Source organism: Caretta caretta, chromosome 1 (assembly GCF_965140235.1).
Source record: "Caretta caretta isolate rCarCar2 chromosome 1, rCarCar1.hap1, whole genome shotgun sequence".
NCBI classification, from domain to species: Eukaryota; Metazoa; Chordata; order Testudines; family Cheloniidae; genus Caretta; species Caretta caretta.
Genome location: NC_134206.1, coordinates 715782 through 729911, shown reverse-complemented (window position 1 = coordinate 729911; position 14130 = coordinate 715782). Strand labels below are relative to the sequence as shown.

At 64.6% G+C, this 14130-nt stretch overlaps 1 protein-coding gene across 3 annotated transcripts in view; it reads right to left on the bottom strand.

The window, feature by feature from the left end:
- The window catches only part of APBB1 (amyloid beta precursor protein binding family B member 1), a 40775-nt gene extending 28541 nt beyond the window's left edge, over positions 1-12234 (bottom strand). The window contains exons 1-3 of one of the 3 annotated variants that reach the window (XM_048853771.2): positions 12192-12234; positions 7560-7644; positions 892-1442 (exon numbers count right to left, since the gene is read on the bottom strand). In XM_048853771.2, the coding sequence (XP_048709728.2) occupies positions 892-1429 (538 nt within the window). In that variant the 5' untranslated portion in view covers positions 1430-1442; positions 7560-7644; positions 12192-12234. Of the gene's footprint in view, positions 1-891; positions 1443-6880; positions 7081-7559; positions 7645-12191 lie in introns of those variants that run through there. The other 2 variants (XM_075125500.1, XM_048853850.2) reach the window with 2 other exon arrangements.
- Positions 12235-14130: the final 1896 nt, after the last annotated feature.

The window sequence follows — 14130 nt, the reverse complement described above, 5'->3', positions numbered from 1 at the left end:
CCCTCCATCCATCCGCCCGCGCAGAGCTCCGCCCCCATCCATCCGCCCGCGCAGAGCTCCGCCCCCCATCCATCCGCCCGCGCAGAGCTCCACCCCCTCCATCCATCCGCCCACGCAGAGCTCCGCCCCCCATCCATCCGCCCGTGCAGAGCTCCGCCCCCTCCATCCATCCGCCCGCGCAGAGCTCCGCCCCCTCCATCCATCCGCCCGCGCAGAGCTCCGCCCCCTCCATCCATCCGCCCGCGCAGAGCTCCGCCCCCTCCATCCATCCGCCCGCGCAGAGCTCCGCCCCCTCCATCCATCTGCCCGCGCAGAGCTCCGCCCCCTCCATCCATCCGCCCGCGCAGAGCTCCGCCCCCCATCCATCCGCCCGCGCAGAGCTCCACCCCCTCCATCCATCCGCCCACGCAGAGCTCCGCCCCCCATCCATCCGCCCGTGCAGAGCTCCGCCCCCTCCATCCATCCGCCCGCGCAGAGCTCCGCCCCCCATCCATCCGCCCGCGCAGAGCTCCGCCCCCCCATCCATCCGCCCGCGCAGAGCTCCGCCCCCTCCATCCATCCGCCCGCGCAGAGCTCCGCCCCCCATCCATCCGCCCGCGCAGAGCTCCGCCCCCTCCATCCATCCGCCCGCGCAGAGCTCCGCCCCTCCATCCATCCGCCCGCGCAGAGCTCCGCCCCCCATCCATCCGCCCGCGCAGAGCTCCGCCCCCTCCATCCATCCGCCCGCGCAGAGCTCCGCCCCCCATCCATCCGCCCGCGCAGAGCTCCGCCCCCCCATCCATCCGCCCGCGCAGAGCTTCCCCCCGTCCCCGCAGCGTCTGGCGGTTCTGCCCCCCAGTGCCGGGCCAGCAGAGGAGCTGAGCGAGCCCGTGGGCCCTGGCCTGCCCCTACCTGTGTCGTCGGGGGAGCTGCACGCCGGGCTGCCCTGGCTCAGCGTGGCCCAGCTGGAGTCCTCGTCGCTGGTGGCACTGGCCCGCGGGCCGAAGAGCAGGCTGGCGTTCTTGCCGGGCTCGCGGGGCGCACGCTCCGAGCTCTGCTCCGACTCAGCCGTGATGGGGTCGCTCTGTACCGGGGTGGAGTCGGCGTCCTCCTCCTCCTCCTCCGGGCCCCCCAGGGGCAGGTCACTGAGCAGCTCCGTGGCCAGGGGGCCAAGCTCATTGCGGTTCTGGTCCTGCTCGGCCGCCTGGAGCAGCTGGTTCTGCCCGTCCTTCACCCACTTGGCGTTGGCGGGCTCCTCCGCAGGCGGGGGGCCCGGACCCAGGGCGCTGTGTAGGGCGGGGCAGGCGCAGGGGCTGTGCCCCGGGGGCGAGGCCTGGCACGGCAGCATGCCATTCAGCAGCTCGCTGTGGGGTGCCCGCAGCGCCAAGCTCAGCCCCGGGCAGCTGTTGTCATTGGCCAGGTCGCTCCTCTGGCTCAGCGGCCGCGACATGGCCCCAGGCACCCTGGGAAGGGAGAGATGCTGGCGTGAAGGCCGGCCCGGCACAGAGCACACGGCTGGGCCTGGCCCTGGGTGCAGCCAGCCAGGGGCACATCCATAACAACACAAGAACAGTCCTACTGGGTCAGAGCAAAGGTCCATCTAGCCAAGTGTCCTGTCTCCCGACAGTGGCCACTGCCAGGTGCCCCAGAGGGAGTGAACAGAACAGTGGATCATCAAGTGACCCATCCCCTGTCGCCCGCTCCCAGCTCTGGCAAACAGAGGCTAGAGACACCATCCCTGCCAATCCTGGCTGATAGCCATTGATGGACCTATCCTCCATGAATGTATCTAATTCTTTTCTTGAACCCTGTTATGGTCACAAGATCCTCTGGCAAGGAGTTCCACAGGTTGACTGTGTGTTACGTAAAGAAATACTTCCTTTTGTTTGTTTTAAACCTGCTGCCTGTTAATTTCATTTGGTGACCACTAGTGGTTTTTTACCTATGAAAGCTTATGCCCAAATAAATCTGTTAGTCTTTAAGGCGTCACCAGACTCCTTGTTCTTTTTGTGGATACAGACAAACACGGCTACCCCCTGATACTTGACACCTAGTTCTTGTTGTATGAGGAGTAAACAACACTTCCTTATTCACTTTCTCTGCACCAGCCATGATTTCATAGACCTCAATCATATCTCCCCTTAGCCGTCTCTTTTCCAGCCTGAAACGGGTAGTGATCAATGGCTCCATGTATAGTTGGCAGCCGGTATCAAGTGGAGTGCCCCAAGGGTCAGTCCTGGGGCCGGTTTTGATCAGTATCCTCATTAACGATCTGGAGGATGGTGTGGATTGCACCCTGAGCAAGTTTGCAGATGACACTAAACTGGGAGGAGAGGTAGATACGCTGGAGGGGAGGGATAGGATACAGAGGGACCTAGACAAATTGGAGGATTGGACCAAAAGAAATCTGATGAGGTTCAACAAGGACAAGTGCAGGGTCCTGCACTTAGGACGGAAGAACCCAATGCACAGCTACAGACTAGGGACCGAATGGCTAGGCAGCAGTTCTGCGGAAAAGGACCTAGGGGTGACAGTGGACGAGAAGCTGGATATGAGTCAGCAGTGTGCCCTTGTTGCCAAGAAGGCCAATGGCATTTTGGGATGTATAAGTAGGGGCATAACGAGCAGATCGAGGGACGTGATCGTTCTCCTCTATTTGACATTGGTGAGGCCTCATCTGGAGTACTGTGTCCAGTTTTGGGCCCCACACTACAAGAAGGATGTGGATAAATTGGAGAGAGTCCAGTGGAGGGCAACAAAAATGATTAGGGGACTGGAACACATGACTTATGAGGAGAGGCTGAGGGAACTGGGATTGTTTAGTCTGCAGAAGAGAAGAATGAGGGGGGATTTGATAGCTGCTTTCAACTACCTGAAAGGGGGTTCCAAAGAGGATGGATCTAGACTGTTCTCGGTGGTAGCTGATGACAGAACGAGGAGTAACGGTCTCAAGTCGCAGTGGGGGAGGTTTAGGTTGGATATTAGGAAAAACTTTTTCACTAGTGGGACTATTCTTAATGTTTCCTCTGAATAGTGTGGGGGTCTCTCAGTTTCCCCTAGGCAGTTCTTAAGTATCTAGGGGGTGGGATAAGGGTGTATGATCATTGCAGAGCCATAGAGGGCAGGTGTGTGCAGGGGTCTGGACACAGAGAATGGCCGACACCCTGTTTCCTGGCAACTGATGGCCTGGGCCCTTCCCCCCCTGCAAGGTGAGAGCTAAAGGGTTGGAGAACAAAGGAATCAGGTGCCCTCCTGGCCCAGAAAGGGACAAAGCCCAGAGGAGGAGGGGCTGGAGGGGAAGGCAGTTTGGGGCTGGCTGGGGACATGGAGTGAAGCGCAGATGTGGCTCACTGCCCCCCAAAATGGACCCAGCTGAGGGGTCCTGTTCTCTGCACCTGCAAGCTCTGTTTTAGACCATGTTCCTGTCATCTAATAAACCTGTATTTTACTGGCTGGCTGAGAGTCCCGTCTGACTGCGGAGTTGGGGTGCAGGACCCTCTGGCTTCCCCAGAACCCCACCTGGGCGGACTGGCTGGGGGAAGCACACGGAGGGGCAGAGGATGCTGAATGCTCCGAGGTCAGGCCCAGGAAGGCGGAAGCTGTGTGAGCTGTGTGTCCTGGGGACAGGCTGCTCTCAGAGAGGAGATTTCCCCAGAGTCCTGCCTGCCTTCGTAGGGTCAAAGAATTCTAGGAGATTGGTGAGGCATGATTTCCCTTTACAAAAACCATGTTGACTCTTTCCCAATAAATTGTGTTCATCTCTGTGTCTGACAATTTTGTTCTTTACGATAGTTTCAACCAGTTTGCCCAGTACTGAAGTGAGGCTTACCAGCCTGTAATTGCCGGGATCACCTCTGGAGCCCTTTTTAAAAATTGGCGTCACATTAGCTATCCTCCAGCCATCTGGGACAGAAGCTGATTTAAATGATAGGTTATAGTCTACAGTTAGTAGTCCTGCAATTTCACATTTGAGTCCCTTCAGAACTCTTGGGTGAATCCCATCGGGTCCTGATGACTTATTACTGTTTAGTTTATCAATTTGTTCCCAAACCTCCTCTAATGACACCTCAAACTGGGACAGTTCCTCAGATTTGTCACCTGAAAAGAATTTGGCTAGCTGTTCTTCAAAATTTTTTTTGGCCTTCCTAATTATGTTCTTCCACTTCACTAGCCAGTGTTTATGCTCTTTTCTATTTTCCTCACTAGGATTTAACTTCCACTTCTTCAAGGATGCCTTTTTGCCTCTCCCTGCTTCTTTTACTTTGTTGTTAGCCACGGGGACACTTTTTTGGTTCTCTTACTATGTTTTCTAATTTGGGGTATACACTTAAGTTGAGCCTCTGTTATGGTGTCTTTAAAAAGTTTCCATGCAGCTTTCAGGGATTTTACTTTTGGCGCTGGACCTTTTAATTTCTGTTTAACTAACCTCCTCATTTTTGTGTAGTTCCCCTTTCTGAAATTAAATGCTACAGGGTTGGGCCACTGGGGTGTTTTCCCCACCCCGGGATGTTAAATTTAATTATATTGTGGTCACAATTACCAAGCAGTCCAGTCGTATTCACCTCTTGGACCAGATCCTGTGCTCCACTTAGGACTAAATCAAGAATTGCCTCTTCTCTGGTGGGTTCCAGGACCAGCTGCTCCAAGAAGCAGCCATTTAAGGTGTCAAGAAACTTCCTCTCTGCATCCCGTCCCGAGGTAACATGTAGCCAGTCAATATGGGGGTAGCTGAAATCCCCCATTATTATTTATTATTATTATTATTGAGTTTTTTATTTTCTAGCCTCTCTAATCTCGCTGAGCATTTCACAGTCACTATCACCATCCTGGTTGGTAACAGATCCCTCCTGCTATCGTCTTATTATTAGAGCCTGGAATTACGATCCATAGAGACTCTATGGCACAGCTGGGTTCATTTAAGATTTTTATTTCATTAGATTCTACGCTTTCTTTCACATACAGTGCCCCTCCCCCACCAGCAGGACCTGTTCTGCCCTTCCGATATGTTTTGTACCTTGGTATTACTGTGTCCCATTGATTATCCTCATTCCACCAAGTTTCTGTGATGCTGATTATATCCATATCCTCATTTAATATGAGGCACTCTAGTTCACCCATCTTATTATTTAGACTTCTAGCATTGTATATAAGCACTTTAAAAACTTGTCACTTTTTAGCTGTCTGCCATTACACAATGTAATTGAAAGGGACTCTTTTTCATTTGACTGTTTCTCATCAGATCCTACGCATATTTTATCATCTTCCATCCTCTCCTCCTTACTAGGACACAGAAAATCTCCATTAATAGAGCCTCCCCTAAGGGATGTCGCTGTTCAAACCACATGTTCCTCCACACCTGTCGGCTTTCCCCAGCCCTTAGTTTAAAAACTGCTCTACGACCTTTTTAATGTTAAGTGCCAGCAATCTGGTTCTGTTTTGGTTTAGGTGGAGCCCATCCTTCCTGTATAGGCTCCTCCTTTCCCCAAAGGTTCCCCAGTTCCTAATAAATCTAAACCCCTCCTCCCTACACCATGGTCTCACCCAGGCATTAAGACCCTGCAATTCTGCCTGTCTACCTGGTCCTGAATGCTACCATGGAGATCCTGGACTTCAATCTCTTACCTAGCAGCCTAAATCTGGCCTCCAGGACCTCTCTCCTACCCTTCCCTATGTCATTGGTACCTCCATGTACCATGACCACTGGCTTCTCCCCAGCTCTACTCATAAGTCTATCTAGATGTCTCGAGAGATCTGCAACCTTCGCACCAGGCAGGCAAGTCACCATGCGGCTCTCCCAGTCATCGCAAACCAAGCTATCTATGTTTCTAATGATCGAATCCCCCAGTACAAGAAGGATACATAACATCATCTGGAAGGAGGGTCCCAACTATGGGATCATTTCCCTCTGCTCCAGTTGGATGTTCTCCTTCCCTGAGACTTTCATGCTCCTCAACAGCACAGAGGCTGTCAGACCGGGGGTGGGACCGTTCTACTGCATCCCAAAAAGTCTCATCTATGTATCTCTCTCTCTCCCTTAGCTCCTCCAGCTCAGCCAGCCTGGTCTCCAAAGCCCGTACGCGGTCTCTGAGGGCCAGGAGCTCCTTTCACCGAATGCACACATACGCCTACAAGGCAGGTAATCAGACACGCTGCATTGGCTGCAATATACTGGGATATATACACGGTATATCCAGAACCACATGCCCTGACAGCCCAGCTCCTGGCCTCAGGCCCCGCCAGGCTCCCTCAGCCAGGGTAGGGGCACACGACCGAACTGCGAGAGCCCAGGGCCGGGTGACGCTCAGCCATGGGGGATGAGGGAAGCTGCTGAATGCAACCACACCCTGGCCAGGCACGCCAGTGCGGGCACCCCGGGCATCTCCAGGACGGGCACCCTCGGCCTCTGCTCACACCGGGGGCCCTGTGCACAATGGCACCTCTGCGATCCAAGCTTGCCAGAGGTGGCCAGGGACCCTGGAAGTGCTGTAGCAGCTTGCGCAACAGGCCCATCTACCCGGGCATCCTGTCCTAGAACCACCGCCCTACAGGGCTAGAAGGGACCGCAGGGGTCAGCTAGTCTGGCCCTGCTGAGATGATGCAGGATTGGTTGGTTCTGACCGATCCCAGACAGACCCAGCCTCTTCTGGAAAGCCTCCACTGAGGGAGCTTCCCTGACCTCCCGAGGTGTCTGGTCCATTGTCCTCCTGGTCTTACAGTTAGAAAGTTCTTCCTGAGACTTCATCTAAACCTGCTCTGCTGGAGTTTGATCCCATCGCCTCCTGTCCTGCCCTCTGTGGCCAGAGAGAACAATTTTTCTCCATGTTTCTATGGCGTCCTTTCAAGGATCTGAAGACCGTGGTCACGTCCCCCCTCAATCTCCTCTCTTCCAGACTAAACATACCCAGTTCCTTCAGCCTTTGCTCGTATGGCTTGTATTCCACCCCTTGGATCCTCTTTGAACTCGCCTCTGGATCCTTTCCGGTTTCTCTCCATCCTTCCTAGACACTGCTGACCAAACTGGACACCGTGCTCCAGCCGAGGCCTGGCCAGCAGCAGAGTGGTGCTCTCCCCTCCCGTGACTCGCACGCACTGCCTCTGTTACTGCAACCAGACAAGGCATTTGCTTTTAACAGCATCGCACGGCTGCCTCGTGCGGAGGCTGCAACCCACCCCTGCTCCCAGCTCCTCAGCCACGCTGCTGCCAGGCCAGCTCTCCCCCAGGCTGCATTGGTGCGTTCGGTTTCTCTTCCCTAGGCGGAGCACCATACATTTGTCTTTCTTGGCTTTCTATAAAATTTTAGTTTTATCCTCCAAAGTGTCGGTGCCCCCCCCCCGGTTTGTGTCATCTGCATATTTGATCAGTACGCTCTCTCATCCAGCTCATTAATACAGACCAGCCCCAGAACCGATCCCCGTGGAACCCCACTCAAGACCTCCCGCCAACCCGACCTCAGTCCATTCATAGTCCATCTTTCCTGGATCAGACTCACGGCCTGTCCAGCCCGGGATCCCATCCGCCCCTCCTAGCTCACTGGGCACCATTCTACAGGCCCAACAGCGCCCCTGGATGGCGCCCTTACCCTCTAGCTGCAGGCCAAGGGTGCCCCTGAGGACCGGGACATCCGTGTCCATGCGGGGGTGCTGCGGGGGACCAACTCCCAGTACCTGGAGACAGAGGAACATGAGAGGGGGTCACTCGGGAGGGCAGCGGGGTCAGACCAGATCCCAAGGGCAGGCGAGATGGACGGGATCAGCTGATCTGACGCCCTGCCGAGCACAGGCCACAGGACGCCCCAAATTCCCCCCATCAAACTAGAGCCGTTCTAGGCAAATGTCCCAGCGGGACTCAAAGCCAGTTGGGGGGGACAATCCAGGCCGACCCTGGGAAATGCCCCAGCAGCTAATTCACCCCACTCCAGGGAAACTGGCTCGGGTCAGACCTTCGTCTGCCAGGCTCAGGAGCGCAGCCCAGACTGTGATCCCCCGAGGGCTCAGGATTCGGGGCTCCTGGGCCTGCCCCTGCTTTGGGGGGGTTTCTGGGCGCTCGGCAGCACATGGGCTGGGCTCAGGCGCCCTCCCAACCTCCCACGTGTGGATCACGTCTGGATATCAATGGCCAAGGAGTCCAGCCACCACGCAGCCCAGCCCCGACGGGGGTGACTAGCCGCAGAGCTAAGCTGCACCCAGCACTGCTCACCCGCACGTGTGCCCCACGCCTGGCAGGGCCTGACCCACAGCCCCACAGACACGTAACTCCACACCCTGGGCTCCCCTGGCCCCGCTGGTGCCCCCTCACTCCCGACCCACAGCCCCCCGTCCCCCCTCACTCCCGAACCAGAGCCCCCTGCTCCCCCCAGCCCCCCCGGTGCCCCTCACTCCCGAACCGCAGCCCGCCCGGCGCCCCTCACTCCTGACCTGCAGCCCCCTGCTCCCCCCGGTGCCCCTCACTCCCGACCCACAGCCCCCCGGCCCCCATCACTCCCGACCTGCAGCCCCCCACCCCTCCTGAACCAGAGCCCCCTGCTCCCCCCAGCCCCCCCGGTGCCCCCCACTCCCGACCCGCAGGCCCCTGCAACCCCTCACTCCCGACCCACAGCCCCCCGAACCAGAGCCCCCTGCTCCCCCAGCCCCCCCGGTGCCCCCCACTCCCGACCCACAGCCCCCCAGCCCCCCTCACTCCCGAACCAGAGCCCCTGCTCCCCCAGCCCCCCCGGTGCCCCTCACTCCTGAACCGCAGCCCGCCCAGCGCCCCTCACTCCTCACCTGCAGCCCCCTGCTCCCCCCGGTGCCCCTCACTCCCGACCCACGGCCCCCCTCACTCCCGACCTGCAGCCCCCCGCCCCCCCTGAACCAGAGCCCCCTGCTCCCCCAGCCCCCCCGGTGCCCCCCACTCCCGACCCGCAGGCCCCTGCACCCCTCACTCCCGACCCACAGCCCCCCGGCCCCCTCACTCCTGACCTGCAGCCCCCCGCCCCCCCGAACCAGAGCCCCCTGCTCCCCCCAGCCCCCCGGTGCCCCCCACTCCTGACCCACAGGCCCCTGCACCCCTCACTCCCGACCCACAGCCCCCCGGCCCCCTCACTCCCGAACCGCAGCCCCCCGCCCCCCCGAACCAGAGCCCCCTGCTCCCCCCAGTCCCCCTCACTCCCGACCCGCAGCCCCCCGCCCCCCCAAATCGCAGCCCCCCCCGCCCCCCGCACTCCCGAACCAGAGCCCCCTGCTCCCCCCAGCCCCCCCGGTGCCCCCCACTCCCGACCCGCAGCCCCCCCGCCCCCCCGAACCAGAGCCCCCTGCTCCCCCAGTCCCCCTCACTCCCGACCCACAGCCCCCCGGCCCCCTCACTCCCGAACCGCAGCCCCCCGCCCCCCCGAACCAGAGCCCCCTGCTCCCCCCAGTCCCCCCGGTGCCCCCCACTCCTGACCCACAGGCCCCTGCACCCCTCACTCCCGACCCACAGCCCCCCGGCCCCCTCACTCCCGAACCAGAGCCCCCTGCTCCCCCCAGTCCCCCTCACTCCCGACCCGCAGCCCCCCGCCCCCCCAAATCGCAGCCCCCCCGCCCCCCCGCACTCCCGAACCAGAGCCCCCTGCTCCCCCCAGCCCCCCCGGTGCCCCCCACTCCCGACCCGCAGCCCCCCGCCCCCCCGAACCAGAGCCCCCTGCTCCCCCCAGTCCCCCTCACTCCCGACCCACAGCCCCCCGCCCCCCCGAACCAGAGCCCCTGCTCCCCCCAGCCCCCCCGGTGCCCCCCACTCCTGACCCACAGGCCCCTGCACCCCTCACTCCCGACCCACAGCCCCCCGGCCCCCTCACTCCCGAACCGCAGCCCCCCGCCCCCCCGAACCAGAGCCCCCTGCTCCCCCCAGTCCCCCTCACTCCCGACCCGCAGCCCCCCGCCCCCCCAAATCGCAGCCCCCCCCGCCCCCCGCACTCCCGAACCAGAGCCCCCTGCTCCCCCCAGCCCCCCCGGTGCCCCCCACTCCCGACCCGCAGCCCCCCGCCCCCCCGAACCAGAGCCCCCTGCTCCCCCCAGTCCCCCTCACTCCCGACCCACAGCCCCCCGGCCCCCTCACTCCCGAACCGCAGCCCCCCGCCCCCCCGAACCAGAGCCCCCTGCTCCCCCCAGTCCCCCCGGTGCCCCCCACTCCTGACCCACAGGCCCCTGCACCCCTCACTCCCGACCCACAGCCCCCCGGCCCCCTCACTCCCGAACCAGAGCCCCCTGCTCCCCCCAGTCCCCCTCACTCCCGACCCGCAGCCCCCCGCCCCCCCCAAATCGCAGCCCCCCCGCCCCCCCCACACTCCCGAACCAGAGCCCCCTGCTCCCCCCAGCCCCCCCGGTGCCCCCCACTCCCGACCCGCAGCCCCCGCCCCCCCGAACCAGAGCCCCCTGCTCCCCCCAGTCCCCCTCACTCCCGACCCGCAGCCCCCCGCCCCCCCGAACCAGAGCCCCCTGCTCCCCCAGTCCCCCTCACTCCCGACCCGCAGCCCCCCGCCCCCCCAAATCGCAGCCCCCCCCGCCCCCCGCACTCCCGAACCAGAGCCCCTGCTCCCCCCAGCCCCCCCGGTGCCCTCCACTCCCGACCCGCAGCCCCCCGCCCCCCCGAACCAGAGCCCCCTGCTCCCCCCAGTCCCCCCGGTGCCCCCCACTCCTGACCCACAGGCCCCTGCACCCCTCACTCCCGACCCACAGCCCCCCGGCCCCCTCACTCCCGAACCAGAGCCCCCTGCTCCCCCCAGTCCCCCTCACTCCCGACCCGCAGCCCCCCGCCCCCCCAAATCGCAGCCCCCCCGCCCCCCCGCACTCCCGAACCAGAGCCCCTGCTCCCCCCAGCCCCCCCGGTGCCCCCCACTCCCGACCCGCAGCCCCCGCCCCCCCCCGAACCAGAGCCCCCTGCTCCCCCCAGCCCCCCCGGTGCCCCCACTCCCGAACCGCAGCCCCCCGCCCCCCCGAACCAGAGCCCCCTGCTCCCCCCAGTCCCCCGGTGCCCCCCACTCCTGACCCACAGGCCCCTGCACCCCTCACTCCCGACCCACAGCCCCCCGGCCCCCTCACTCCCGAACCAGAGCCCCCTGCTCCCCCCAGTCCCCCTCACTCCCGACCCGCAGCCCCCCGCCCCCCCAAATCGCAGCCCCCCCGCCCCCCCGCACTCCCGAACCAGAGCCCCCTGCTCCCCCCAGCCCCCCGGTGCCCCCCACTCCCGACCCGCAGCCCCCCGCCCCCCCGAACCAGAGCCCCCTGCTCCCCCCAGTCCCCCTCACTCCCGACCCGCAGCCCCCCGCCCCCCCGAACCAGAGCCCCCTGCTCCCCCCAGTCCCCCTCACTCCCGACCCGCAGCCCCCCGCCCCCCCGAACCAGAGCCCCCTGCTCCCCCCAGTCCCCCTCACTCCCGACCCGCAGCCCCCCGCCCCCCCAAATCGCAGCCCCCCCGCCCCCCCGCACTCCCGAACCAGAGCCCCCTGCTCCCCCCAGCCCCCCCGGTGCCCCCCACTCCCGACCCGCAGCCCCCCGCCCCCCCGAACCAGAGCCCCCTGCTCCCCCCAGTCCCCCCGGTGCCCCCCACTCCTGACCCACAGGCCCCTGCACCCCTCACTCCCGACCCACAGCCCCCCGGCCCCCTCACTCCCGAACCAGAGCCCCCTGCTTGCTCCTTCCCCCAGTCCCCCTCACTTCCCGACCCGCAGCCCCCCGCCCCCCCAAATCGCAGCCCCCCCGCCCCCCCGCACTCCCGAACCAGAGCCCCCTGCTCCCCCCAGCCCCCCCGGTGCCCCCCACTCCCGACCCGCAGCCCCCCGCCCCCCCGAACCAGAGCCCCCTGCTCCCCCCAGCCCCCCCGGTGCCCCCCACTCCCGAACCGCAGCCCCCGCCCCCCCGAACCAGAGCCCCCCTGCTCCCCCCAGTCCCCCCGGTGCCCCCCACTCCTGACCCACAGGCCCCTGCACCCCTCACTCCCGACCCACAGCCCCCCGGCCCCCTCACTCCCGAACCAGAGCCCCCTGCTCCCCCCAGTCCCCCCCTCACTCCCGACCCGCAGCCCCCCGCCCCCCCAAATCGCAGCCCCCCCGCCCCCCGCACTCCCGAACCAGAGCCCCCTGCTCCCCCCAGTCCCCCTCACTCCCGAACCGCAGCCCCCCGCCCCCCCGAACCAGAGCCCCCTGCTCCCCCCAGTCCCCCTCACTCCCGAACCGCGGCCCCCCCGGCCCGGCCGGTACCTGCCGCGGCTCGGCTCGGCTCGGCTCTGGGGGAGGAGCCGCCGCTTCCGCTTCCGAGAGACTTGCCCCGCCCGGGGGCAGCTGGGGGGCAGGTGGGCGCTGGGGGGGTTGCGGGGCTGGTGCAGGCAGGTCCGGGCCCCCCCGGCCCCAGCCAGGCCCCTCCCGGCCCGGGCCCCCCGAGCCAGCAGCGGGGTGACCCCGCTGGGGGTGGCCGGAGGGGCCGGGGCGAGCTGGGGGGGGCCGGAGGGGGCCGGGCGAGCTGGGGGGGCGGCCGGAGGGGCCGGAGGGGGCGGCCGGGGGGGGGGCCGGGCGAGCTGGGGGCGGCCGGAGGGGGAGGCTGGGGGCGGCCGGAGGGGCCGGGAGGGGGCGGCCGGGGGGGGGCCGGGCGAGCTGGGGGTGGCCGGAGGGGCTGGGGGGTGGCCGGAGGGGCCGGGGGTCCCCCCCACGCTCCCAACGCGCGTGTCTGGCTGGGGTCATTCGCCAAGGGCAGGACGGGGGTCCCCCTGCGGGGGGGCGAAGTGGGGGGCGCTTGGTTGTCAGTGATTTGCAGGCCGAGGGGTGGGACTCAGTTTCCCTGGGTGTTGCTGGTTTAAGGAGGGGAGGGGAGGGGGGCTTGTGGGGACACAGGGCCGGGGGGGAACAAAGGGCGGAGGAGAGGGGCCCCAGCGACCGAGACAAAGGGCAGAGGCGGGGCTTGGGGGCGGTGATAGGGGGGCTCGGCGGGGGGCAGGGAGCAGGCAGAGCCCCCTGGATGGGCTGGGCTGGGGGAGGCCAGGCCTGAGGCCGGGCAGTTTCCTGTGCTGGGTTCAGACACTCAGGGACCCTCCTGTGGTACGCTGGCCCCGCTGGCCCGGAGTCGCTCAGGGCTAGAAAATGGGGGGGGGCATTATTCCCTCTGGGGTGGGGGCTCCGGGGGGCAGAGCGAGGGGGCTCCCTGAGGGGGCCTATGGCAGAGACAGGTGGGCCAAGGCTCCGAGAGGTGCAGTTCCAGGAGGTGGAGGGGCTGGACCCCTGAGAGAGTGGCCCCCCAAGAAGGGCTGTCGCACTGAAGGGGGCTCCCCCCAGGGACTGCACGGGGCCAAGAGTGGGCATGACCTGGGAGTCTGTGACAGGGGGTCAGTGGATCCCCAGTGAAGTGGGGGGTTCCCCTCACTGGGGGGTTGGTGGATCCCCGGGGAAGTGGGGAGTTCCCCTCACTGGGAGTCGATGGATCCCCGGGGAGGTGGGGGTTCCCCTCACTGGGAGTCGATGGATCCCCGGGGAGGTGGGGGGTTCCCCTCACTGGGGGTCGGTGGATCCCCGGGGAGGTGGGGGGGGTTCCCCTCACTGGGAGTCGATGGATCCCCGGGGAGGTGGGGGGGGTTCCCCTCACTGGGAGTCGATGGATCCCCGGGGAAGTGGGGGGTTCCCCTCACTGGGAGTCGATGGATCCCCGGGGAGGTGGGGGGGTTCCCCTCACTGCGGGTCGGTGGATCCCCGGGGAGGTGGGGGGGTTCCCCTCACTGGGGGTTGGTGGATCCGAGGGGGAGTGGTGGGTTCCCCTCGCTGGGGGTCAGTGGATCCACAAAGGAGGGGGGCTTCCCCTCGTGGGGGTCAGTGGATCCCTGGGGAGGTGGGGGGTTCCCCTCACTGGGAGTCGGTGGATCCCTGGGGAGGTGGGGGGGTTCCCCTCACTGGGAGTCAGTGGATCCCCGGGGAGGTGGGGGGTTCCCCTCACTGGGGGTCGGTGGATCTCCGGGGGTCTGCTCTGGCTCCGCCGAGGGGGCTGATGCTGGCGTCACTGGGGGTCAGTAAATCCCGGGGTAGATGGATGTGGAGCTCAGCGGGGATCACAATGGCTACAGAAGGGAGCGAACCCCTGAAGGAGCCAGGACTGGGGGGGCCGAGACGCTGGGCCAGGAGCCATGGCACCAAGCTCTGCCAATAGATATACGTATAG